Below are 27795 nucleotides of genomic sequence, written 5' to 3'. Positions count from 1 at the left end.
ATATATATATATATATACATATATATATATATACACATACATATACATATACATATATACATCTCTAATTCGTTAGGCCCTAGATCGGTGAACGGTAAACAAAGTACACAAACGAGGTTGCTATGCGTTACATTCTAAATCACTAAATCATCTGAACCAAAAATGAGACAGCAAAGATGATTATCTTCTCAGCTACTGATTCGAATTTGCGATACTGAAATCTTTTCTGTAACACTCCCCTTGCCAACTAAAGATTATATTGCTTTTCTATTTTAAAGGGAGCCAGTGTTATGAATTGTCAAGGGAAAGCACAAAATTTTACATAATTATTAGAACCACGACTTATTATTCAACTGCTTATACTTTGACATATTTATAAGTATGGAGTCCCGCACCTGGTCTTTATTACGATTCTGGCCATAATAATCAAAAAACTGACCATTTGGATCCACCAGGTACATTATGATTGTATGATCCACAATGTAGTCGTCATCTTGATCCTTCGGACCGGCACTAAAATATACCCGGAAGGCTTTGCAGACCTTCGCTACTTGTTCAATAGTGCCCGTCAAACCCAAAAGTCTAGGGTGAAATTCTTTAACATATTTCCCAACAATTTCCTTCGTGTCCCGCTGTGGATCTACAGTGATGAAGAGTGGCTGCACCGGATCAGCTTCCTCCAATTTTCCAAGACCATCCACGACAGCAGCCATCTTTTCCAATTCATCCGGACAAATATCGGGACAGTGTGTGAATCCAAAATAGATGAGCAGCCACTGGCCAGCAAAGTCAGCTGATTTGCGGACATTTCCCTCTGTATCTACCAGCTCCCATGCACCACCGATAGCGGCTTTACCCAATTGTCGTTTTCTTTCCCTTAATAAAGCTGTAACGAATGGTATTAGTGAAGTGATATCCAATGTAAGTAGTTTACGTGAACACACCTTGCTCCTTCTCGTCTTTTACGTACCACATGAAACCGAGACTTCCTAGACCGGCGGTTGCAATAAATGTGAAACTTTTCCATGTTACCGGACCCTTTCCTTTCATGGGATCCGAAGAACCAGAAGTACGTCCAGTGGTTGCATGACGACGTATGGTTTCTCCGAAAAACCTCGAACTGTTTCTAGTTATAGATACAATCTTACTCTGTTGCGAAATAAGATGAGAATAAATGCTCGACATCTTCACGGAATATTTTGCGGTATAAATTTGATTTCACTAATTCGCTGCATTCGCAATATTACGAAAATAATATAAACTTTTTCAAAAACTCATATTTGTAACCAGCCGATGATATCATGCTTGACGGATAAGTTACGCCTTGTTACACCGTTCTCCTCGGCAGTGTTTATTTTACGCAGGTTAAGGTCGACTCTCACACAACGTTACGTCAGCGGTAATTAAATCTTTTGCTGTGATGATTGTCGAAATTACGTTATACTTATGACAGACATACAGTTGTTCTACCGCTGTACTTCGAAAATTGTATGTCTGTCACCATGTACAGCGCTAGAACCATCCAAGCAACTCGGTACAATCGTTGTACCTGTACCGACCTATTTTACCGCTGTACATGGCTACAGCTGTACTGCGCGCAGCGCCATAGACGGTTAGTGGTGGGTAGCATGAACAAACCGAATCAAAACGTTTGGTAAACGTTCTATTCATTGACTTCCTCTTGAGTTATAAACTCAGATTTTAAACTTGGTTGTTATGTTTGATAGTTTGAACGCTAAATAAAAACCTTTTTAATTGAAATATGTGGTAAAAATCGGGAAAAATTCTGATTGTCAGTTTGACATACGGTACAATGTACAACCAAAGTATGTCTGTCATGATACGATAGTACCTATATAACGCTGTACACGTACAACGCTAGTACAGCTGATATATATTAGATATTAGATTTACAATCGGATGGCGCAGCGAGTTAAATGATGTTATGTTTTATTGGTTCCGAATTAGTTAGTATTTCATTCGCGTGATATCTCGGCTTATGTCCAATCACTACAACCTAAACGCGCATCTTTATCGCATTGGGCTCGCAGCAAGCAATCTATGTGATTGTGGCGATGCCTACCACGACATCGAGCATGTTGTCTGGACGTGTATCCGGTTCTGTTTCATATCCCCTTATCCGATCTATAAACTTTTACTTAGTCGCGGCAATACATACACACACTCTTTACAGATACACGGGCCGAAGGGTTGTGCAGTCCACTGACGATTCAACAAGAGCCAAAGGTTGTACCGCTCATGACAACTCTACACGAGCTGATGATTGCGCCGGCTAGTGATCATTCTATCCTGGATTCCTCGAGTCGAGAAAGACGCACCAAGCTAGATATGGGGTGCAGACTAGGGGGGGCGTTGCTGATTAACGGTCAGCTGCATCCCAATAGGAAGTATCCCGTGTCGGGCACACGTACAGAGCACTGCGAACACTTGTAATACTAACCTCGAGCCAACCGCGCGTAATCGGTTACATATTACTAACATAGTTGTAAGCAAACATTGTCAAAATATTGAACTCCCGGCCCCGTTAGGCTGACGCCATATGAGCCTTAATAAAAATATATATTTTGGATAAAAAAAAATAGAAACTGAGGATGGCCAGGGCGAGTACAATATTTAGAAAACTTGTACTGACAGCAAACGACATGCATCGAAAAATCTTGACTAAGATAGACTTTCAAGCAGTTACTCATATTTATAGATTTTTGTGATTTTCACCTGAAAAACTATTACGCCTTATGCCTTACGAAGCTCAAAGACGACAACGCGAATTTGTTTTCTCGTTGTACCTACCTTGATACGTATCAATTCGAAATGCTGATATTTTGCGAATTTGTTTTCTCGTTGTACCTACCTTGATAAGTATCAATTCGAAATGCTGATATTTTGCCCAAGACAGGTCTATGGGACTAGGTGAGGCCGTTTCGTCACTAAGTTGGTTAGGGGAGCGGTATATGAAAACAGTACGGAAGAAAGCAGAAGGGGAATTATTTCCTTGAAGCGTGAAAGAGACAGACTGATCAGGAGCGAGCTTCGGCACTAGCGTATTGTGTTTTGTTTACAAACAAAACACAGTAGACTTCCAAGATGGCTGAAGAGTGGTTTTAGCAAGTTGGCCCACCTTAGGATATACTTCTACGCGCCTTGATTTGGCCTATTAACAGAGTAAGGGTGGGTTTAGACTTGTGATATATTCATGTGAAGAAATATGATGAGATTTATAGAAATCGCATCAACTGTTTACACTAGCGTGAACTTCTATAATGAATATATTCATGTTTTCGGTGAATTTATTCACCTGAAGTAGAACTGCATCCAACTTTAGTGATTTCTCACCAGTGAGAAATTCACAAGCGTTTACATATGCTGAATTTATTCAAGTTATATATACCTCGAATAAGTGTATCATATTTATTCTCACCCGTTTACACCTATATTCACGTGAATAAATCCATCTATAGCTATAGATCTCCCTAATGTAAACCCGCCATAAGTGTTCCCCCTTGAGGGAGAGATCAAAGTGTAACGTCATTGATGTACAGTCAACTCTCGCTTACTCGAGGTTTTGTAACTCGTAACTGGTACTCTTGAATTATTTTACAAGAATTCTTCTCTCCATACTTCGATACCTGCCTAACTCGATAGTCCCTTGGAGAGTTGACTGTAGTAAGCGTGTGAAGCCCTCAAAAACTTATTATTAGTCTCGTTATTTTATTATTCTCAGATCTCGTGGCACCACATAATTTGGTTTTCGGATACTTGTAAATACTTTCTCAATTATTTTCACATTAAGAGCACTTGGAAATGTTAGCATTTTATGTGCAAGTTCAATAATCTTTATATTTTCATTTTATCCACATTCACTATCCATGATCTGTATTCAATGATTAGAATTTCTCGATTGATTATAACATTGCCTATTATATGATAAAACTTTGCACTTTTCAATTTTCGGAACTGCTCGTTGAACTGAAAAACTCATAACCGACACCGATTTTTTAAAAAACAATTTCCAAACACAATAGAATTAAGCTATACAGAGAGCTCACGGTAATTTTTAATAAGAACAAAATATTTGATTTTTTTCTCAAATCCATTTAATATATTGTTTGCTTTTCTGGCATTTGAACAGATTCAGTAGCATTTTTACATTCGTTTCTATTATCAAGGATTTGTTTAGACGGTTATGCAAAACAAAACTAAAACTGATCAAGCTAGATAACTGTACGTGTCTTTCTGTCCCTCCTGACGTTCGAGGTATTCCTTTTCTATCAGAATATCAATGCATTTCTATCGGAAAAACACAAGAAAAAAATTCAAGTGAAGTTGTTTGTATATGACGGACGAATCGTCGGACTTACCTTGATCACCTGAACTTTAGGCTTAAATCTCGTCGAAAGTTGATTCAGTACTTCTCCAACAAGGTGGGTGTGGTTCAAAACTTTGCGCATCTTCATAATCCGCACAATCGCTGCCTGTATGAGAATCTTTCGATCTTCTTCTATGTGTTTATGGGTTGCTTCCTGTTCGACCTTCAGCTCGGTCTTGAGCGGGAAATTAATGTTGATGCGGAGTTTTTTGCTGTAAAATATCAATAAAATAAATTATTCTACATTCGAGACCCTATCCGAAGGCTTAGTGATACATACTTTTTGAACCCTGAATTTAATTCAACCGAAGAAGTGGGTTGTAAATTCGCTTCATCGTCATAACATGAGAGCAGTTTTGTTTTCAGGAGAATCTGCAGAACTTGTATCAGATTTTCGTGGTTAATACCTGCAAATCGGTTGAAAAAATATTACTATTGTTGGCCTCTGTATCCAATTTACGCCGACTCACTTGTATTTTCGCCTAACTGTTGAATAGTCCATGTTGTTTGTTCATTGAATTGTAAAAGGACAGCCATTTGGAACGTGCTGGCCTGAAAGTGGAGTATACTTATTTATTATTTATTTATTTCCATTTCCGAGTTAACGAATCTTTTATTCATGAGGGCATATAAACCTCATATTTTTTCGTGTTTGAGCTTGGGTAGACTGTACATTTCGTAGTTGCTCTCCGTGATTGACCAGAACCAGCGAAATTGCACAAAGAACACACTGAATGGCGCTTGGGAGTAGCAATCCATTCTCATTGTGTAAGTTTGGTGATTCCTTACAGTCATCAGGGGAAGGGAAGCAATGTTAGTATGATATTCGCCGCCCGAAGGCCAAGAGGGTCGCCTCTATAGCGTGGTTCCCTAGCGTTTACCAGGGAAGGGATAGTTGTTAGTGGGGAGAGGTAAGAATCAGTATTCACTGAGGTAAGTGATGTGATTATGTAAATGCGAATTATCGATCATCGGACGAAACGACAAACCAAAAATCTCAAAATCTCGAGCGTGCTCTTTATCGAATTTCCATTGCGATGTCGAAGAGTTATCTCTGGGAAACCTGAGAAGATAACCTAGAGAACTTTTGTAAAACCATTCGGGCCGGCAATATATTCTGTTGATCATCGATTGTTCTGTTTATCCAAGAATTGAGTAATTGAATAAAAAACATTAAATGAACTATAGGAATATGTGTTGGAAAGGAAACTTAGCTCATCACTCGAGCTCACAGTCCAGAAAACAACTGCTTTCACCACCATGCGAATGTTGGTATCCACGCCGCTTCAGCAGTTGTCATCAAAGCTTCAACCCTGAACGCACTGAATCACTTTTTTTTCCTCTCATTGTATACAATCAAAAAGCGCCCCTAATTCATTCCCTCATATCTTTTCGTGTTTGGAACATATAACAATAAATTTACAATTCGTTAAATCTTGCCGCCATAAATCTGATTGGGCCTTGTTGTTCAGACCCTGCATTACGTGCATCAAGTAATAGTAAGTCTCTTCGTCTTAATACTCTCTCAGGTGCTTAAACGTTAAACTGTGACAATATTTCCGCTGCATCAATTTCACCCAACAAAATTTTTACAACAAATACAGCTTGAGCGACAAATCTCCTACGTTCCAGTGTATCAAGTCCAAGCAGCCTACATCGATGTTCATACGGTGGTAAACTAACGGGATCTCGCCATGGAAGGTTGCGTAGAGCATATCTCACGAACTTTCTTTGTATTGACTCGAATTTATTTATCCAGTTGCTGTGATATGGACACCACACGATAGCATTTGAATCTAAAATCGAGCGTACAAGTACACAAAAAAAGTGATCGAAGGCAATGAAGATCGCGGAATTCATTGGTTATTTTAAAAATGAAAACTAATTGTCCATTGACTTTTGTGATGATTCCATCGAGTGAAGGCGGAACGTGAGTCCTGAATCAAGAATAACTCCCAGATCGCTAATAGCTAATGCTAATAGTTAATAAGTTTTTGGAGCACCATTCTTCAAAAGTATCAATCCATTGTTGCAAGAGAAGACAATCTTCAATACCATTTACTATTATGTATATCTTGACATCGTCTGCGTAGAAAAGGCGGCATCCTGTCGGTAGTAATTCCGTTTCTCTGTGGAACGTTTGTTGGAAAACATTCTGACGATTGAAATCCAATTTTAATACATAGTCTGCGATTTGTAAGGTATGATTCAAACCATCTGATGAGATCACTAGAGATTCCGAGTTCATCCAGTAGTATCCTATGATCGACTCGGTCGAACGCTGCTTTGAGGTCGATATATATCACGTCAACTTGTGAGCCGGCATCTAGACTACGCAAGCAAAATGAAGTAAACTGCACCAGATTTATGGAAACAGATCTTTAAGGGTAGAATCCATGTTGAACAGCTGATATATAACTTTTACAGCTCCGGAACAGAACATCATTAACAATTATCTCAAATACCTTCGAGCAAGCGCATAAAGAGGTGATGTCTCGATAATTTTCAACATTCTGCTTATCTTCTTTTTTTATGAACGGTGAACATCACAGACAACTTCCAAGTTAATGGAAATCTGATTGCCCAATCAGCCTTCTTGAAGTGACATGTTAAAAAGTAGTGTTAATGGATTCAAAACGCAGAAGGGAATGCCATCCGCTGATGTAGAGTATTTCATCTTGGCAATAGCAGATTCTACCTGTTCATGGGTAACAGTAATACCTGTCAGTTCACAGCCATTTTTTTTGTGCGTCTCTGCAGGCAACTTCTGCCTGTTCATCGGAAGCGACGGAGCTATTGAATGCGCTTTTGAAATGCGTAGCGAAAAGCTCGCTTTTCCCAGAAGGGAATCGAGCTGATTCGGAATTCAGGAACATGTCTACAGGTAGTTCACTTTCTTCTCGTTTAGTATTTACGAAATTTCAAACCTGCTTCGGATTTCTCCGTAGGTTGTCTTGTGTACGAAGTGTGTAACGTTTGTACAGATATCGGTTGTAAATTCGGTAATCGTTGCTGGCGCGTGCAAACTGTAGCTTATAGAAGGGACAAGGAGTTCTACAATACTTCCAAGTGTTCTCGACCTTATACCTTTTAGGCATCGCAAACGTGCATCTCCCCATGGTAGTTTTTGAGATGGTCGATACACGAAAAAAGAATCACAGCTTGATCGATGTCGGTTGATTGTTCTAAAAATGTCCAATTTGTTTGGTGAAAAACTTCGCTTAGAGTGTTATAATCAGCTTTTTGGTAGTTCAACTCAGGTTCGTTTGTATATTGTTCGAATACGGTTGGAGTTGGTACTTCGAGTTCGACTGATAAAGCGGGATGGTCAGTGTCGATGGTAGTTAGCGGTTCTACAGCTTCTAATAACTGACATTGTCCTATTAGAGAATATGATATCAATACTAGGTCGAGGAGTCGTTCATTTCTATTCAGGATACCATTTATTTGCTTCAAGCCATACAAACTGAAACTATCCAATAGTGCAGCACATGCAATAGAATAGAATCCCATATTACTTTTTGACAATTTTCACTTTTCTTCATAAAACGATGTTTTTATGCCTTATCTTCTGGAAAAACACAAAAAAGTTATTCTTTGTTTCCAGCTTTTAAAAAAACAATATCAAGCTCAATTGTCCTATGTTGATATTCTAGGCATAACTGTCCGCCATGTATTTTTTGTAAATCCATAATGAATAAATCGGTTCAAGTACAAGAATTTTAAGCCACGCTTTCAGTAGAGCGAATGCACTTATTTCTTATTATTTCTATTTATTATTTTATGGATGGTTTGGGAGAGCGAAAGAATTCTCAAAAAAATTCAAAAAGTTTAACAGAACACGTGTACACCTTGTTAGCGAATGCCTGATAACAGCGAGATTTATATTCTGCAAAGATGTTGCAGATCATTCCCTTCTTCATAAAACGATGTTCTTATACATAATCCTTCGTAAAAACGCCAAAAAACTTATTATTTGTTCCCAGTATTTCAAAAAACAACAACAAGTTCGATTGTTCATGTTGATATTCTAGGCATATCTGTCCCACCATGAATTTTTAAAATTATGATCAAGCTTGATCGATTCATGTAAGGGTAACGTTTCACGTTTTATTAGACAATAGTTCACTGCTCATAAAAAACCCGGTGTATTGTTAAACTGAAATGCTTAAAGCTTCTGGTAGACAAATATGCTAGAAAACTTTGATTGCGTTTTTATCAGTTGCTGATTTTAGAACATGGGACATTTATGCGTAGAGCGGCAGTGTGGTATACCACTTTTTTATACTACACTTTAAGCTTATCTACTGCTTATTGATGAAGGAGTAGACTGGAAGCTATAGCGAGATAGGTACCAATCAGGAATAATCTGTTTGATAAAATTTATAATCCTGATTGGCGACGCAGACCAAATTTCCTAGGACTCCAGAATAGCTTTATCAAGGTGTTGAAGTCCGCGTCTTGTTAGAGCTCCGCAGTTACAGAGTAAATGTTCCGAGGTTTCGCTTTCGGCATTACAAAAGCGACAAATATCATCTTGTGCTAATCCTATGTTTTTAAGATGGTATTTACTCGGAAAGTGTCCTGTTACAAGATCAGTGAATGTGCTGAAGTCTTTCTTATTAAGGCTCAGCAGTTGTTGAGTAATTTTGATACTCGGCGTAATAATTTTTTTTACCCGTTTAAGTTTTACAGCCATCCAATTAGCTGTCACTTCCCGGTCTTACCATTTCTCCAGCTCACTTTTCAACACAGTCATAAAGTCCACAGGATGGCCAGGAATCCAGTACAGTTGTACCGAACTTATCTGACTTAAGTGCCATAAAAGGGAAATGCATTCCCAGACAATTTTTGAAGAGTATTTAAAAGCATTTAGAGCTTTAAGTGCCGTTTGACTGTCTGAGAATATGCAGATGTTAGCATGTGTATATTTCCTTTTGAGGCAGACATTTAAAAATTCTATTGTTGTTCTATTATTGCTATTTATGCCTGAAAAACTGTTGACCAGTTTCGCATAACCACTGAGATTTTTGTTCTGGGACCATACTAGGATTGGGCGATCTCGAATCGATTCTTAGAAGATCGATCTATTCCATTCCGATTTCCGATTTTTTGGATCGATCTTTCGTACTCGAAAAAATCGATAAAATCGATCTTTCGATGTTTCGATGCTTTCGATCTTTTTGTAGATTTGTTTTTCAGTATACATCGATGTTTTATCTCTCCAAAGGCCACCTAACATTTTTTTAAACATAATGTTAACATTTTAATCACTTCGTTACGATTTACTTCTGTAAAAATGCTGACAGAGACAGAACTAGCGGCAGCTACTGAGGGGATGAGCTGGAACCGATTGCAGATAGGATCACTGAACCTGATGTTGACATCAATTACAGGCGAAAGGTTGTTTTTTAGAACTGGCGCCGAAAACAAGAATCGGCTTCGACTGAATGACAGATGTATGACCTGATTGGCTTTTATGGGATCATTGTCAGCTGAGTGCTGGGTTGTTGTTCAATTTCTAAGAATGCTTTTTTCAATTAATTTTCTCAATAAAACGACTATCTGACGACACAAGGTGGATGCCCTGTGGCTGTGGTCTTCGTGCTGAGAAACAAAACAAAATGCTTTTGATGTTTGAATAGAAAAATGAATTTTGTATTCCCTGTTCGAAGAAAAGATGGATATCATCTATATATATATATATATATATATATAAAAATGGAGTGATGTCTGTCTGTCTGTCTGATTCTTATAGACTCGGAAACTACTGAACCGATCGACATGAAAATTGGTATGTAGGGGTTTTTGGGGCCGGGGAAGGTTTTCGTGATATTTTGAGACCCCTCCCCCCTCTCTTAGAGGGGGCTGCCATACAAATGAAACACAATTTTTTGCATTACTCGGAAAATAATCAATCAAACGAAACCAAAGTTGGCATGTGAAAGTTTTAGGGTGCAATAAATGTTTCTATGATGGTAAGACAGTCCTTCCCCCACTCAAAGGGGGGGGGGACTTCCATACAAATGAAACACAAATTTCTGCATTACTCGAGAATTAATCAAGCAAATGAAACCAAATTTGGCATGTGGAGGTTTTAGGATGCAATAAATGTTTCTATGGTATTAAGATACTCCTTCCCCCTCTCTTAGGGGTGGCTGCCATACAAATAAAACACAAATTTCTGCATTACTCGAGAATTAATCAAGTAAATGGGCGGGACGAAGTTTGCCGGGTTAGCTAGTATAGAATAAAAAGATAAATCGAAAAAAGTTTTTAATTTTTCAAAAATCGATTCGGCAAAGATCGATTCTTTGGTACCGATTCAATCAGTGGATCGATCCCAACGCAGTTTGGAAAATCGATTCGATAAGATCGATCTTTTTATAAAGATCGCTCAATCCTAGACCATACACTCCGGCGCCTGTTCTGATTCCCACTTTCGACCCATCAGTGTAGAACATGATTGAACCATTACGAACGTTGGTACCACCTTCATCCCATACTGAACGAGAATGTTCGATAACTCTGTATGGAATGTCATAATTAGTCCTAGTTTTCCATCCAATCACTGTTCTTCCTGAGGCTGGTCAAATGGGTAAGAGATTCAGGATGCTCAAGTGACCAGTTTTGTCTATGGGGGTCCGTACAAGTCCAGGTTGGTTGTAATCCCCAACCAAAGTGCGTGATCCAGTGTATGAAGTTCCGAAACAATAGCACTGATAGATCCAATATGTTTGTTTACACTGCGTAAATCATTTCTGTGATCACGCTTAGAATATATTGTTATACATCAATAATGAAGGTATTTCTCACCTGCAATGTGTATCTCAGTCGGAAGCAGTTTGTTATAAGTTCTCCGCGGCACATATTATATAACCAGTTAAGTTTTCGCCCGGAATGTTGTTTAGCGTAAAAATTGTTAAATCGATGAACAGATTGTTCCAACTGGAGAGAAAGAGCTGTTATAAACATCTTTGGTTTTGATTCTACATTTTACCTCGAACGGCAAGGAGAAAGTGAAGCTCTGATTGAATGGCCATGAACCACTCGATAGTACAAGAATGCTGAAATCGATCTCATTGCTTGTCGACCGCGATGCTTCACGCAAGCCCTTCACGTGTTGCCTGTATTGTTCGTTAAGGTCCTTCGATACACCGATATCCTGGAACATCCGTTGCAATTTACTAGTGTACTCGAAACCACATGCTTGCTTGAGTTTCGAAATCATAGAAGCTTCGGCATCATCGCTTGCAGACATATGATGGCAGAGACGTTTAGCCAACATCTTACTGTAGAATTTCTGGAATACATCCTTGTCTTCAATGTATTTGAAGACGACCATCTGCGAACACAGAGAAAACGATCAAGAGGACATTCAAGCATGGACAATTGATTTACATACCACTTGATTAAGTGTGTCTTCTAACTCGGCTTCTTCCGGATTTTTGCTAGATTTTTTCAGCAGTAAATCACAGTACTTAGCCAAAAGTTCTGGGCTTTTGCTAGCACTTTTACTTGCTTCTGTCACTGCGTTCGTATTGATGAACTTACCACACGCTTTGTCTAACGCCGCTACAAAACCGCTATCATTGTTGAACGAGGTTAGTACTAGCGCGTTGTACTTCTTATGAACCTCCAAAATAGTTTGGACGTAAATTTTTGGATCCTGAAATCAGTTCAACGTGTTTATTAATTCCTGACGATAGGAAACAAACACTTTTTTACTCACATTCAACGCGGCTTCGCCGCATTTTGCAATGGCAGCTAGTCCTTGATTATGAATGTGCATTTCCAGGATGACCTTCAGCTCTATCAAACCTTCTGTAATTCTTGCAACTAGCGAGTACATCCGACGCAAATCGGAATTTTTATCTGAGTCGAGCAAATTTTGGAATTCGGTGCGAAATTGTTCAAGATGTTTTTGAATGAGAACTCTTTCGCAAGTCATTGCCAGCTTAGCGTGTGTGCTTTCATGTAAATAAACTTGCACACGCTTCTGTTCCTCGTTCAGACGTAATTCGACGCGCTTCATGTACTCGGTGACGGGATTCTCCCGCAGAAATTCTGCACTTTCTCTGGTGTAAAACCTGTTTGGGAGTAAGAGAAACAAAATTATCAAAGGAACGCGGAAGGAAAGGTAAATGAGAATCAGCCATACATTTCCGTATCCTGTAAGAACATATTCTCGAAGCTTTCTTTGTAAACACTAAGGTTTTGGCCTTTAGCGTTGGGATCCTCTTCATTCAAGCTTAGCTCGACATAACAGTTTATGACTCCCGAAACCAACCGCGAGTTAATTGTTTCGCCGTTTCGTTCACGCTCAATAAGCTTCAGGACAGCATTCGTGACTTGCTTGTTCAGATGTTTGAAAAGATTTCCACGCCAAGTTACTAATGCAAGCTGGTAAATCTCGTATACGTCTTTTCGTCCTTCTTCACACTCACGTTTCACCCAATGCCGATTGAGGTACGCGCAAACACCGTTCAATACTTTGCTCGAAAACTGATACTCCTCCCATCGTTTCGTATAGAAGCTCAACACTTCCTCGTCCATTAGATCTATTCCATTTTCTTGTAAAGCAATCAAATAACACTCCAGAAACTCCTTTAATCGCTTGTATAACTCCTGTCCTACGAGTTGTGCGCCACCTGGAAAAAATTATCATTAATCGTTTCGTGCTATCCGGCAAGTCCGGGAGGTATTTACCGGAAGGAATAGGTGTGCCTTTTTTCGAAACCTTCAAAGCCATCTGCCTGTTCGCTGGTTGTTGGTGGACACTTGTGCAGTAATTGTAGACATGTCTGTGGACAAAAAAGATGTTTATTTCTGTTCAAAAGAAATTGAATCAGAACATCATTTTTTATTGTCAATCTCTGTGATGTACTCTGATACATGAAGGCAAACTCAAATAAATTAAAAATTTACTGTAGAATGGTTTTCATAAGTAACCATAAAACTGGGTTAATGAATAATTATGGATGATATTTTGTTCACATTTGAACTTATTTTTTTATCGAGGTTTCAAAAACAAAAGCCCAAAAATTTGACATAATAAATATTGAATCTATACCACATTATATGAATAACAAGTTATTAAACCAATTATAATGAATAAAAAAAGCTCAATAAGTGCATTAAACCTGGAAGTAATCCCTTTCACTTCTTCTAGTGTCAACAAATTATTTTATGAGATGCAATTGGTTTCTCACTGAAAACTACGTCGCACATATGCACTAAGAAGGATCATCTGATTGTATATTTTGAGCGCATTCGATGTTCGCTCGCATAATCAAACCAAAATATAGCAAGTAATTCCCTTCCGTGTTGACGGTTCGTGACGTTACTACATTAGCATCAGTTGTGTTTGCCAAAAGTAATATTTTCGAATCACAGAGCTAGTATTCATCTCACAAAAGGGATGTGTGCGTAGCCATAAGAAAGCTCAATCAACCCAATCTCAGTGATCTACATATCTTATGTTATGGAGCGATAGCATCCGGATGAGGTGCTGCAGTAACTTATTCTCTTACGTGTAAAGCTGCATGTAACGGGCAGATCTCAGACTTTGTTCTTGTTTATAGACTTGCTTTATTCCGCCTTCCAAGTCAGCCCATATCTGAAAAAAAATGCGAAAAGAAGTGAGTTGTTACATACGATGGAACTATTGCAGCTCATTACGAAACATTCAGTGTTGATTTTTGCTGTCAAAATTACATTTGATGCGTGTGGAAAGAAACACTTACCTCCTCCAAATTGATGTTTTTGAGGCCCGTCGCTCCATGTGAGTTTAGTTTAGACATTGGACGTTTAGCTGCAACCTTTCTAGTTCCTTCGGAAGTTCCTGCTAAAAACAATGAATTACCAAAGAAAAAACAACAGTAAGGAGAGTGAAGCTGATCAATGACTGCTTTTCTCTTTCGCAGTCTCAATCACAAAATCAGTGATGCCAGAGATATATATTTTCGACCATAAGTGACGTTTCTTTGTCCTCATCGAAAGAAGTTATGGAGAATCCATCTAATGAAATGCTCATGATCGTATTTGCAATTTAAATTAGAAGAAGGATTTCCAATTATTTATTTGGACGATTTAAGAGGCTAAGGAGATTAGGGGATTAGGGTCAACAGTTGTTACTAAAAAGGTCTACAACGTGTAATCAAATCCATAAATTTGGTTAAGAAGAATAGAAAATATCGTGTTATTTATTTATTTGGTTATTCCAATATAATGAGAGCCCGGCGAACTTCGTCCCGCCCTCAATTGATATTTTGGTTTAAATAATTTTGAACACTCACGTTTCCTACAGAAGTTGTTTTTCTGAACGTGATCTATATTCGCAGTCGATAAAACGAACGAGAACACTACTCTAATTCCAGTTAATGATTGTATGGCACATTTTTCAAATACAATTGAACTTAAAACTTTCCGTTTAATTTTAATGACCTTTATTTTTTCTATTTTGTTATTATTCAAATTCGTTGAACTGGTCTTGTGTTTGATTGTGACGAAACGGACACCAAATCATCATTATCTATATAGATATACAAAATCCGGTACTAACGTGTTAACCCCACCGGAGCACTATCTTTATTAAGAATTTATTTTTTCGCAATGAAATTTATTCTCTCCATCTAACGAGTATAAAGAAACGAGGCAGTCCGAAGCTGCCGAGGTGTCGCAATCCAAGTCGGCCGCCGACCCGCCGTATGTCATTTATATTTCAAATAAAAAATTAACCGGACAAACGGCCCTAGCTGAAGGATCGACTCCTATGTTTGAAACTAACCGGAAAATCGATGGAACACAGGTTTGTTCGGATTACGTCACCTTGGCGGCTTGGGGCCACCTCGGTACAGTATTACTTTGATAAAAGAACACACATTGCGATGTAGGAAAAAAACCATTGGGTTGAACCTACAGGAACAAAAATGTAGGTTTTGCCCAATGTTTTTGTTTGTCGATTTTTCATTTTTTTTTGTCATATTCCGGAAAACGGAGGAACGAAGAAAATTCTGGAAGATTAAGCTTTCTGTAACGCCAATAATCAAAATTACACCAACGACTTTCGTTGAAAAAATAATGTTCACAGCTTGGTTGAAAATGGGTTAATATATGTGACTACCCAAAATTCGCTACAAAAAATTTGGTGAGTGGGAAGACAGATAAGAAGGAGCAGGAGATGTGATGCTACTTTAAACCAGAACGGCGCCACAACTTACGAGCTTGGTACCGGCATTATTGTGTTGGGTAAAATGCCACGACACATGATTCTAATTGCAATCACTTGTGCAGGTTGAGAATCAAAAGATTCTCTCGATTTTTCAACTACATCATCATCAAGGTGGACTGCCCACACGAAAGAACCGATGACGAGGTGTTAAACGCACAGCTTGAGCAAATCCTCAATAGATGCCCGAGGCGTGACGTCAAACTTGAACAGTCTACATTAGGGTGCCAATATTAAAATGTATGGGAAAAATTCGGCCCTAAAATTTCAAAAAGCTACCCTATACAAAATGTTCACTACCTCGAAAAAACACCCTATGCCAAATTTTAGCCCAATCGGACTTATGGGAGAGTGGCGCAAAGCGGTCAAAGTTTGAGCACAGCACTCTGGGACTTTTTTTTCGGAATACGAAACGAAAAGTATGGTTTAAGATGGCAACAAAAAAAGTTATCTCGATTTTTCATTCGGAACGTGCTACGAAATGTTGATTTGCACGATAATATACCCTATTCAAGATATTAGCTCATTCTGACTTCATTGTGTCGCACTAGTGTCGCAGACGTTAAAATTTGAGTTTTTTTAAAACCGAAAAATCGCCGAAAATCGGGGTTTTAAAAAAAATTCGAGATAACACTAGATCTCGACGTTTCATGTTATTTTAAGAAATTTGCAATCAAAATTTTTTTTCGAAAACCCTGATTTCCTCTTGAGTGATTTTTCGATTTTCAAAAAACTCAAACTTTGACCGCTTTGCGCCACTCTCCCTTAAGTCCGATTGAGCTGATATTTTATATAGGGTGTTTTTTCGAAGTAGTGAACATTTTTCTGGTAATTTTTTGAAAATCGAGATGACCATTTTCATTGGTGCCCTAGTCTACATATCGAGCTAGGAGCAGCTTCACTGGACTTTGGGTGGAGCAGAATCCACATCCTAGAACAGTTCTGTTGAAGCTGCACTAGGTAGTGAAGAGCTGAACCCTAGAAATATCTGGTAAGATGAAGAATATCAGTAGTATCGACGTATACGAGCGTACGAGGAATACTACAAAGTGATTCGGAATTGCTAGACTTCGATTTTCAAAGTAAAAAAGCGCCAACAAGAGAATCGAGACAGTGACGAAATGGAACAGCTATACCGTTCGAATGAGACGCGGAAGAAGCAACTATATTAGCAAGGAGATTCGGGGACGCATGTGGAAAATCGTGCTCTCTTTGGACTCCGCAGAATTCTACGATCGGAGAGAATGCGTCACCGTACGAAGCTGACCCTGTACAAGACTCAGTGTGAACACTAATTAATCCTATTATTGTAACTATTGTAAAATATTATAACTATTACCAATTTGTTTGAATGTCTAAATTTATTTCACTAATGTCATGCTGACATTTCAAAATAAAATGAGTTTTAGTGTCACTAAAATCTTTGTAGTTCAAGCCGCTATAGGAAGAAAAAAATAATCAATCATTGACATGCCCAAACTTACCAGATTCTGATTCCGAAGGTGTGAAAGTACATTTGTAGCACATCCATAAATTCTTTTTCACAGATTTATTCACACGAACACAAGCGCAATGCCACCATGTACTACAGTTCTTGCAACGAATCATGTTGTCTACTGAGTCCGGCAAATTGCACGCCATGCAAGGTGATTCAAGTGGTTTGGGCAATGTAACAGTTCTACTATATGTCCTCTTCCGATTGTAATTACCGTTGGATCGGCTCATTTTTCGTATATTTGCTGTATCTGCTTCGGATAGTGTTTAAGGAAATACCGTTTTTCTGCAATAACGTTTTAGTATCTGCAATGGATATTGGATCTGTTTAATTGGTTTCATATAGCTGGTTATACCTAGTATAGCCATAAGTTCTGTCAGTGAAATCGCGACTACTGACAGTAGGTAAAAACGTAGCGAAAAAAGTGGTAACACTGCAGTAGTGTAGTGTGATGTTCCTCCTTCCCTCTCACCAAGTTTTGCGATTATATCAGTACTTGTTCGGTTTTTTAGCAATGACAAAGTTCGGTCTGTACGAGAAGCGTGTGACCACTGTCACGTTGTCTAAGTTCGGGAAGACGGCGAAACAGATCTTCCAGTTGCTCAAACAGCTTTCTTTCTGAACAATTCATGTTCCGTACTACAACGTACTACAACGGTATAAAGAAACAGCTGATGAGGAAAATAGATATAGAGACGGGTCCTAGGTCGATATGGCTACGTAATGTCATGCCGTTCGTGAACGCGTTTGGTGCAATCCTCTTAACAAACAAAAGCATCTAGCAGTCTGAATGAACGTTTCTAAGCGTAGCATAAGTCGTATTTTGTGTCAAGATATACAGTTTGCGCAATGCAAGTCATTTGTGATCCATTTGCTGGTTGTTCATCTTCCACTAGCCCAAAGCACAATCTACTGGATTATTTTATTTGGATCAAGTTGGAGAAGCGTACCTGTGCACGTTCTCATAAAAAATTGTAATCGTTGAAGAATTCTATCGAGAACGCAGCCCGCGACCATCCACTCGCCACAATCCTTGCAACGATTGACTTTTCTGCGTGAAGAAGATGGGGGCTCAGCTGTACGGCACCCGCCATTTTTTGAAGGGGTTAGACATCAATTGAATATAAGCTACCCAAAATCAAAATCAATAGGGCGACATTTGTTTACCAACATATCATTTGCGAGGATTGAAATCGTTGAAATCACGGAGATAGTAAAAATAAAGAAAAATGCGCTGCTTTATTTCTAACTGCATGAGCGATTTTCATATTTCGGTTTCACCGTGGGACCCAAATTATGGCCCTAATTTGAAGTCGACACCATGCCATTGTCATCGCGAATTACCAATTTACCACCATCAGACATATCGTGATGTCGATGAACTTTTACAGCAGAGGGATAGTGAGATAGGCGGTGACGGTAGGTAGAGTGAGATAGCGATAATCGTGCCATACACCTGGGGGGAGGCTCAATTCGAATAATTTTGTAAAAATCTTTAATATTAGATGCTTTTATAAAAAAATTAGGTTTTTATCTCATTTTGTTCTCGAATTATGATTTTTCAAACGACTGACAGAACTCATGGTTATATAAGATATAAACAATTGAATCGCTTACAACATGCAATAGTGGCATTACTGATGCTTTAAAAAATGCTCATTGTTGCTCATCATTCATAAACCTGCCATGTTCATTAAGCTAAATACATAATTTAAGATATACAATTGACGTCACAACTTATGTTTTTCAACTTACCAACTTATGAATACAATGCTTTCTATTTACAAAGGGTGCAAAACCTATCGTGGTTAGGTAAAAAAAATATTTGATTTCCAAAATAAAGCCGTTCTCGTCCTGTAGAATTTCAGAAGTATTATGGCGGCTTTACATTAGGGAGATCTATAGCTATAGATGGATTTATTCACGTGAAAATAGGTGTAAACGGGTGAGAATAAATATGATACACTTATTCGAGGTATATATAACTTGAATAAATTCAGCATATGTAAACGCTTGTGAATTTCTCACTGGTGAGAAATCACTAAAGTTGGATGCAGTTCTACTTCAGGTGAATAAATTCATCGAAAATATGAATATATTCATTATAGAAGTTCTCGCTAGTGTAAACGGTTGATGCGATTTCTAAAATCTCATCATGTTTCTTCACATGAATATATCACTAGTCTAAACCCACCCATAGACACTTGTTAGATATAGTTCGAAGCAAACAATATCTTGCATCTGATGCAAGGCGACCTAGCTTTGTTCGGTAGTAATGTCTCGGGTAGCAATCAGCCAGATAAATTTATCATTTTAATACGGAAAATTGCAGAACTATTTTAAATTTAATGGGAAAAAAATATTTTTATTGTTTTTGATTTGATTGCCTTGGCGTTACGTTGACAGGTATCGGCATCGAGTTCTAAACGACCATATATGGGATATGTCATTTGAAAGCAACTTGTATTAACATTCGCTAAATATTTATTTGAGTTCGTTTTTTTTAACAATAAATTTGTTTTGTATCAAGTTGTGAACTGCCTTCTGCGATGAGGTTAGGTGAAAGAGAAACATCGGGCCCTATTATAGAAATCAAGTCGATAAAAATTTTGCTCATTAGCTAGATTGACCAAACGTACAGTTTTGAACGGGACAGTACCGTTTTGTCGACCATTTTGGAATATCCCGTCTATTATTAATTTGTACCATATTCTGAGTATTAAAAAAATGTTTAGAATAATGCCCTGTTGTACTATGATTCATTTGGAAACCCATGCCTTAAATTGCTTCTCACCGGAGATTAGTTATTGACCTTTCGAACATTTATTCGCCTTGTTGACACAGATGATGTATCTGCCATTAAAATTGCTGTTAATTTTGATGATTCTATGAAATTGAAATTAGAAGAAATATTTTTTACTAGTGAGGTGCAAAGTGTTTCTAAAAAATATAACGTTGTATCTAAAAAAAAATACCGTGTTGTTGACGCAGGTCTACGGAAGTATTTTATCCAATTCGCTTGTTCCACCGCTTCGGCAGGAGATGGAATAGAAATGCAGGTGCCATGCCGTCTTGAGATTCCTTTTTCAATCACTATAATAGTTTGGTTGTGTGCACATCAGCTCTGCCATACAAATGAAACACACATTTCTAAATTTCTCGAGAATTAATCAAGCAAATGAAACGAAATTTGCCGTGTGGTGGTTTCAGGGTGCAATAAATGATTCTATGGTGGTTAGACACCCCTCCCCCTCTCTTAGGGGGGCTGCCATACAAATGAAACACAAATTTTTGCATTACTCGAGAATCAATCAATCAAATTAAACCAAATTCGGCATATGGAAACTTTAGGATGCAATAAATGTTTCTATGGTGATTTGATACCCCTTCCCTCTCTCTTAGGGGGGACCTGCCATACAAATGAAACACAAATTTCTGCATTACTCGCGAATTAATCAAGCAAATGAAACCAAATTTGACATGTAACGTAACGGTTATGTTATGTTATTTGCAAGTGGTTGAAATTTGCAAGTGGTTGAAAAATCTTGAATGAAAATTGTGTCTGAAACTAATCTGATATTATAATGTCGAGTTTTGGTAGAAGTACTAGGAATTTTACAGTAAAAGGTAATTTCAAATGGGAGATTAGAAGATCAATCATTGAATAATTCTGCGATTAGACCCATGAACAGCGCTCAGTAAGAAAACGTGAATGTGTTAACGAAAAATAAATTTTGGGCGGGACGAAGTTTGCCGGGTCAGCTAGTGTACTATATTTACACAATATAAAGGTTACAGATTTTGACCCGTTTTAGCATCTGAGACTGATTCAGCGCGTGGAACCTTTTTCGCTTTTGAAGTTTGTGTCGAGGAAAACAGTAGGTGAGATTGCTGACTGCTAGTTGGAGCGAGACCATGTACAGGGTCTTTCAGATAAAACGCTCACGCAACAAATTTTAATTTGTTTTCTTCATTTCCTATTTAATATGTCTTTAAAAACTGGAATATTCCCAGACAAATGGAAACACAATCTTTCTTAGTGCCTATTTTCAAATCAGGCTCAAAGTCTGACATCCGTAATTACCGTGGCATTGCTATTATCTCTTGCATTCCTAAATTATTTGAATCACTTATCAATGAACAAATCTTTCAACAAGTAAAAAGTCGAATTGCATGCAGACAACACGGTTTCTTCAAATGCCAGTCTAAATCAACTAACCTATTAGAATTCGTCACTTTTTCACTAAATGCAATAGACATTGGCAAACACGTACAAGCCCTCTATACGAACTTTAGCAAAGCATTTGACCGAATCGACATCCCATTAATCTTCAAATTGGAAAAAATAGGAATAGCACACAGTCATTTGAAATGGCTTAACGCGAACGAATAGTTCGTTTCCAAAACAACCATTCAAACCCCATTAAAGTCACTTCGGGAGTGCCGCAAGGATCCCATCTTGGCCCTCTTTTCATTTTGTACATTAATAACATTTCCTTTATTCTTAAGTGTTTATAGGCATATCACCCCCTGGATGTCGATATGAGATGCTGTGAGTTTATTCCATCACCATTTACGAATCTCGGTAAAAACGAGTCGATCGGAATCCATCAGCATGCCCACATAGTTTGTACGTTTGATTGTAGTCTTTTTCTGTAACTTTATTTAATTTATGTGACTAGAATAATATATGTTAATATTCACTTCGACAACCAATTGGTGGAATACATGTTCGCTGAGCCCTCTGAAAAATCGGAACTGTAGAAAAATGTAGAATAGTCAGAGATCTAGTCGTCATTATTGAATCTAGACTCACATTTATTGAACACTACAACTCAGTAATAAACAAAACAAATAGAGTGCTAAGCTTCATAAAACGCTTTGCACATAACTTCCAGGAACCATCTACGTCTGATAAGTACTTAGCCTACAAAAATAACAAAACTTTTGGAGAAATGGCGATTTATTTCTCAACATAGTTTCCCTTTAACTCGATACACTTGACCCAGCGATGCTCCAACTTCTTTAATCCATCTGAAGAATACATTTTCTCGAGGTCTGCAAGGTATGCCTCCGTGGTGGCGATGTCCTCCTCATTCGACTCAAATTTCTGCCCGGCGAGAGACTTTTTCAAGTTTGGAAACAAAAAAAGTCGCACGGGACCAAATATGGAGAATACGGTGGATGGGGCAGCAGTTCGAGCAATTTGGCCGTGGCGACGGCGGAATTTCTATTTTTTTCTATTTTTCAAAACAAACAAAACTACGAATCCGATTCGGCTGAAATTTTGACAGTAGCCGTTTACACGATAGGTAATCTCTCTTGCGATACTGACACCATCGGGCGATGAGGCTAAGTACTTATCGGACCGCCCTCGTACAATGAAAACATAATCAATTTCTCTACATCGACTCTCTCTTTTGGTCATAACTTTTGGCTGCAAACAAAGTATACACACAGAGAGCACGTGTGTTACATACACACAACGAAGTTAGTAATTAACCCTCCTGTACTCGCGTACAAAATCATAACACGTATACTCGCGTACGGTGTCACAGACCGAAAATTTAACTTCTCTGTAATGTTGCCACTGTGTATTTTTGAGGCTTTATTGGCATTTATTTGAAGAAGAGGGTATTATTGAATGAAAAAATTACAAAAAATATATTTTCGTCGTCTTTATTATGTTTTAATAGTCATCTAATTCAGCCTCCTCAAAATAGAATAATTTTTGATACTCCAACACAAATAACCAATTTCTAATTTTTCACTGTTATTAATCAAAAGTAAGCAACTGAATATAATTCATGGAAGTATAAAGAGCTATAAAATAACATAAAAACGTATCAATCGATTGTGGTTTCATTGGAGTAAGAATCAGAACATACCATAACTGAATGCTCGAAACAAACATATTTTTTACATTTTATGCAGTTGTTGTGTGTTTTTCGGGTCTTCTATCGAAGACAAGAATGTATAACGACCTTCTAGATAATTACCAGATGATAAAGGTTCTGGAATATAAAGTTTGCATATTTCTAATACTCTTTGTCTCTGTTTTCTTAGTAAATTAAAAATTAATGCCTTTTTTTAGATGGGGCGTAAAAAGATTATATAAAAGGATTTCTAGGAACTTGCTTTTCTTTTTCTTGGTTTATTGTCGATATTGTCCATTACTAAAAAAATATCCGCGAAAATGTAACTGTAAAAAATTACCATAAGCTACCGATCAGTTTATAGTTTACTGTTTACAATTCTTCCACGTGTGAAATTCCTTCACAAGTGTGTATATGTATGACCATTATATTTAGCAAATAACTATACGAAAGTCAAACATTTATATTTTGCTTTTGAGCGTTAGAACGTATCGACGAATAGTTAATATATGGATCCGTTCAATCCAGTTACAAAAGGGACTGGAATCAAATAACAATAGTCCTGTAATGATCTTATGCATTATATTCAATAAATATTTCACGCCACTAACATTATTTTCTACATTTTTCTACATATTCTAGAATATGAAAAAAGGCACTTGTTCAAGAAAGTTACTCCTATACTCGCGTCGGTGTCTCAGACCGAAAGTGTTAAAAAGGTGATACACGTCCCCTTTGTGCCAACACATGCGATACGCTAAACGATGACGAACGACGAATAACGAAGCTAGAGAGAATCGCAAAATCGCAGTGTTGATATTTTCTGAGAAATGAACGAATTATTGATTTCTCGGTCTGTTTAGAGGCGAATGAACTGAAAAGTTTAAAGCCTCTTTAACCCAACATCATCATTCTCGGTCTGACAGACCAATGCGCGAGTATAGGAGTGTTAAAAATGCTCAATTTTTTCGAAGTTCTGAAGTTTTTCAATATTTCTTGAAAAGTTCTAAAAATCTTGAAAAGTGACGAAATCGCATGTCGAGCCGACGGTAAAGAAGATAGTGTACCGCATTTTCACTGCAAGTAAGGTTTTATGTGACTTTTTATCGATTTCATACTGAACAGTTTTTTTTACTTCAACAAAATGTTGAAGTGCCACGTCTCGCGATGCCGGAGCAGAATAATTTCAAATGAGATAAACTAAGCGGAGAGGTCTCAGCTACCCCATGCATTCGCTCCTTGGATCGGGAACGGAAACGACACTGCTTCGATATAACGTCTCCACACATTTGTTTATCGGTTTTGCATTATTTTTCAAACACAGATAATTTTACTTTTATTAATTTTGAAATGATTGAGTAAACTGCAATTTCATCATTTCGAAACATATTTTGAGGCAGTTCTTGTGTTACAATTTGAAAAAATTTAAAAATGTTTGAATTTATATGGATTTGAGGACGGTTTATTACTACTTGAACAAAGCAGGGAGGAGACTACCTTCTTACTCTACGTACTTTGGGCTGCAAACACGTTCCCAGCTGTATTTGACAATGTGAAGGATGAGTCAGAACCTCATCTATCAGATTCTATAGCAAACTCAAATTGGAACGTTTTTGCAGTTGAATTATTAACTAAAGAGAAAATTTATGAAGAGAAATCGAGCAAATCACTTACACCTCTTTCTTTCTGAGCCCCTCATTTATAAAAATTCGACATAAATCAGTTCAGTAGAACTTGAGATATCGTGAAGGCCAGTTTAGAAAAAATCAAGTTTGAAACTAATGGTTATAGTCGTACTAGATTAGATACCGCATCACTAAAATAGCTATAACTCGGTAAATTGTGGGAATTTCTAGGGTATATTCTTGAATGCCTAAACTTCAGAAATATAAAGAAAAATTTTTTTTTTGTCAACTTCTAGACTAGAATACTGTTTTATACAGTCTTTGGCAGAGAATCAGGAACTGGTGCAACTCTTCGAAGAGTCCAACATTTACGAGGTTATTCAGGATGGACGAGGACGTTAGATGGATTAACGCATGTTCCTCAATGAAAAATGTCTTGGAAATAACAGAGTTCTCGAGATATTCCAATGTTGAGTGAGCACTCATTTCGATCGCACGTACTGAAGATATCTTGACTTGTCAGATTCTGCTCTTCAATTTTTACATATTTTATTGAAAAAGTTTAGCTAAATTACTGAGAATAACAGTTACAGTTAACAGTTACTTCCTTTACATCAGGGATTCTCAAATAGGTCTATATCGACCGCTTGCAGTCGAAATCGGTTTTCCAGGGGTCGAAGACTGACACAAGTTTTTATTTAAAACTTTTAAGATAATGTGTAAGTTGTGTTACGTGAACCTAATTGTTATAACAGTGACTCATATTTTAGAAGAAAGTATTATTGAAATTACATCATTAATAATTATTAATACTTTTATTTACTGAATTTTGTATCAATTTATTGATGAGAAAATGATGTCAAGCTTACTCATTTAACTAAGATAAAGATAAATTTTTAAAAGAAATTTGGCAATAGGGGTTTATGTTATCGATTCATTCTGGAAAAAGGGTCTTTTGCCACTTCTCGCCTGCCTTGTTTTTTTATTCTTTTTTTGAGAGGTTTTCAGTCTTCTGAGCTGATTTGCCTCTTTATCAACGGCATTGCCGCAAGTTTTGAGATCAAATTATTGCACATAAAATTATGACATAAAAGTTGGACTTCAAATGACACAAAAATTTAAACACATAAAAACCATTTTCAAAACATAATTTGACAAAAAAAAATGCTGTTTGCTTGCTGGACCAGATGGCAAGGACGTTCTCGGACCATGGCTCCAGGCCAGTGGAGAGGAATACCGAAGTGTTCTTATTCCCTTGCCTTGTTATTTTACTTTGTTTATTCCTTGATCGCGATACGATTCATTCGACTTATTTATCAATGTTGGTTTTTCTTGTTATAATAATAGTTGATTTGTTTCATCATAAGAAAACAAAAGCATAACATCAAGAAAAAAAATCCATTTGATACAGGTTTAATGTTTCTACAAGATAAATAAGAGTAACTGTAAACACTTCTGATTTACACATATACACAAGCTTTTCGATTTTGGCTATGTTCGACGTGAGCATGAAAGAGAAAAACAATAGTCTTCGTAGGATGAACCATCAAATTTCTAAGTAAAATATGTAAAAGTTTCAACTTCAAATTGCTGAGCAATTCGATGTTGAATAGCCAGTTTTGTAACAATCACTGAAAGTTGATCTCCAATATAAACATATGTAAACAGATGAAACTATTCTTTCTTTTGATTCTATTCGTTGTATACAATTGACCATCGTGAAAATTAACCCGGAAACTTACCTATCACACAGTCGACACGAAAATATTAAATAGTTCACCAAACTTTAGCTCACATAAACAACAAACACTTAAGACGATTTATGGGAATCGACGAAATATGTTTCTTAAATTGAAAGTAACACAAGAGGGAAGTAATTCCACTATTTTATTCCCCGCAAGTCAGGTTTCTCAACAGCAGCAGTAAGACTTCTATGAGGAAACAATACCCTGGCTCAATCTTTCCCTGAGACAAATGAAGGTGAGAAACTTACTTGTTTTTGATAGTGTTGGTGGGACTATCAATTATTCGGGACCAATATATTGAAGACAAGGTGTCAGGAAGAGTATATGGTATGATGCCGAGATGGAAAATGAAAGGTGGGAAGATTTTTAAATCTGTGACGTCACAGATTTTGTTTATTTATGTTACTTTTCTTATAATAGTCCACTACATAGGAAAAGTGTTGTTATTAAAAGTAAAAATAAGCAGATGAAATGAACAAATTAGTATTTTTTCTTAAATCAATGCTAGCGTTCAAAATCATAGGGGCCCAACTGAAATTTTAGCAGAAACTGAAATTTCAGTATTGTTGAGGTGTTCTAAAATTTATTTCAATCTTATTTTACTTCTCGTTACATCGACCAAAAACGTAAATGTCAGAGTTACAAAATCGTTTTTTCCTTTGGCGGAAAACATTTTACAGCGCATGAGAAAAAAGTAGCAAGTTTTTTTCCGCGTAAAATGCACTTGAAAAATAAATTGAATAGACTCCATATGACCTAAATTGAGACGAAAAGTTTTCTGCTTCCGTCCTAGTTTTAGACGAATGAAGTGTTCAGCACCCTAATTGTGGGAAAAGGAATTACAATTGCTAACAAGAGATAAACTGCCATGAAGATGCTCTAAAATCCAAACATAGTAAAAATTAGAATACTAATTCTGATATAAGAAGAAATAACAAAAATGAAACATTTTGGTTCGTGATATGTTCTGTTTATTTTTCAAATGATGAATGTAACGCGAAAAATATTTTTTGGAAATATGTAATTATTTTCTGTATATCCTCTTTCAACGTTATTCGTTGACACATTCAATTTTGTACCATTTGAGTAACTGACTGTTATGCCTGATATGTGAACTTCTTATCTTCCTGGCTACTACTGCAATCAAAGTTTAACACAAGCAAAACCCGTGAATCTTCCCACCTTCTATTTTTCATCTCGGTATGATGCGATACTCCTTTTGAAGGCCCAAGATATTGAAAACAAGGTGCCAAGAAGAGTATATGGTATGATGCGATACTCTCTTTGAAGGCCCACTTTTCTCATATGAGCGGCCATTTAACCAAGATGTGTGGAATAAAGGTGTGACCGTGTCGTCAATAAGTGCGCGAGGGGAAACGGTATAAATATACAGAGGACTGTGGAAAGGGATTTGACTGCAAATAGAGATGTCTAAAT

General features: G+C 37.3%; 2 protein-coding genes across 5 annotated transcripts; both read right to left on the bottom strand.

Moving 5' to 3' along the window:
* Positions 1 to 316: 316 nt before the first annotated feature.
* On the bottom strand, positions 317 to 1338 carry LOC129777678 (protein SCO1 homolog, mitochondrial). The gene is made up of 2 exons (XM_055784096.1): positions 945 to 1338; positions 317 to 886 (listed from the first exon to the last, which is right to left on the bottom strand). Exons 1-2 carry the CDS (start codon positions 1183 to 1185, stop codon positions 330 to 332), a joined length of 798 nt encoding a protein of 265 aa, XP_055640071.1. The 5' UTR covers positions 1186 to 1338; the 3' UTR covers positions 317 to 329.
* A 2485-nt stretch (positions 1339 to 3823) lies between these two features.
* On the bottom strand, positions 3824 to 26570 carry LOC129777123 (cullin-1). Of its 4 annotated transcripts, none has more exons than XM_055783198.1 (14): positions 26356 to 26570; positions 17102 to 17417; positions 14134 to 14231; positions 13921 to 14006; positions 13097 to 13191; positions 12549 to 13038; positions 12120 to 12477; positions 11793 to 12056; positions 11388 to 11732; positions 11204 to 11335; positions 4858 to 4939; positions 4668 to 4794; positions 4380 to 4599; positions 3824 to 4308 (listed from the first exon to the last, which is right to left on the bottom strand). In XM_055783198.1, exons 2-14 carry the CDS (start codon positions 17340 to 17342, stop codon positions 4228 to 4230), a joined length of 2619 nt encoding a protein of 872 aa, XP_055639173.1. In that variant the 5' UTR covers positions 17343 to 17417; positions 26356 to 26570; the 3' UTR covers positions 3824 to 4227. The 4 variants fall into 4 exon arrangements, with proteins under 4 accessions (XP_055639173.1, XP_055639172.1, XP_055639174.1 ...); XM_055783197.1 differs by having other exon boundaries at positions 14134 to 14234; positions 26356 to 26569; XM_055783199.1 differs by lacking the exon at positions 17102 to 17417 and having other exon boundaries at positions 14134 to 14234; positions 26356 to 26567.
* Between the last annotated feature and the right edge of the window lie 1225 nt (positions 26571 to 27795).

This window comes from Toxorhynchites rutilus, chromosome 3 (assembly GCF_029784135.1).
Source record: "Toxorhynchites rutilus septentrionalis strain SRP chromosome 3, ASM2978413v1, whole genome shotgun sequence".
NCBI lineage: Eukaryota > Metazoa > Arthropoda > Insecta > Diptera > Culicidae > Toxorhynchites > Toxorhynchites rutilus.
This window is presented reverse-complemented; position numbering and strand designations above follow the sequence as displayed.

Excerpts from the sequence above, each read along its gene's own strand:
- LOC129777678 (XM_055784096.1), bottom strand. The coding sequence starts at position 1,185 with ATGTCGAGCATTTATTCTCATCTTATTTCGCAACAGAGTAAGATTGTA. Across the intron at positions 887-944 it reads AAAAGACGAGAAGGAGCAAG|CTTTATTAAGGGAAAGAAAA; the intron begins GTGTGTTCACGT and ends CATTCGTTACAG.
- LOC129777123 (XM_055783197.1), bottom strand. The coding sequence starts at position 17,342 with ATGAGCCGATCCAACGGTAATTACAATCGGAAGAGGACATATAGTAGA. Across the intron at positions 13,192-13,920 it reads CGTTACATGCAGCTTTACAC|ACATGTCTACAATTACTGCA; the intron begins GTAAGAGAATAA and ends TTTTGTCCACAG. Across the intron at positions 12,057-12,119 it reads GCGGCGAAGCCGCGTTGAAT|GATCCAAAAATTTACGTCCA; the intron begins GTGAGTAAAAAA and ends AACTGATTTCAG.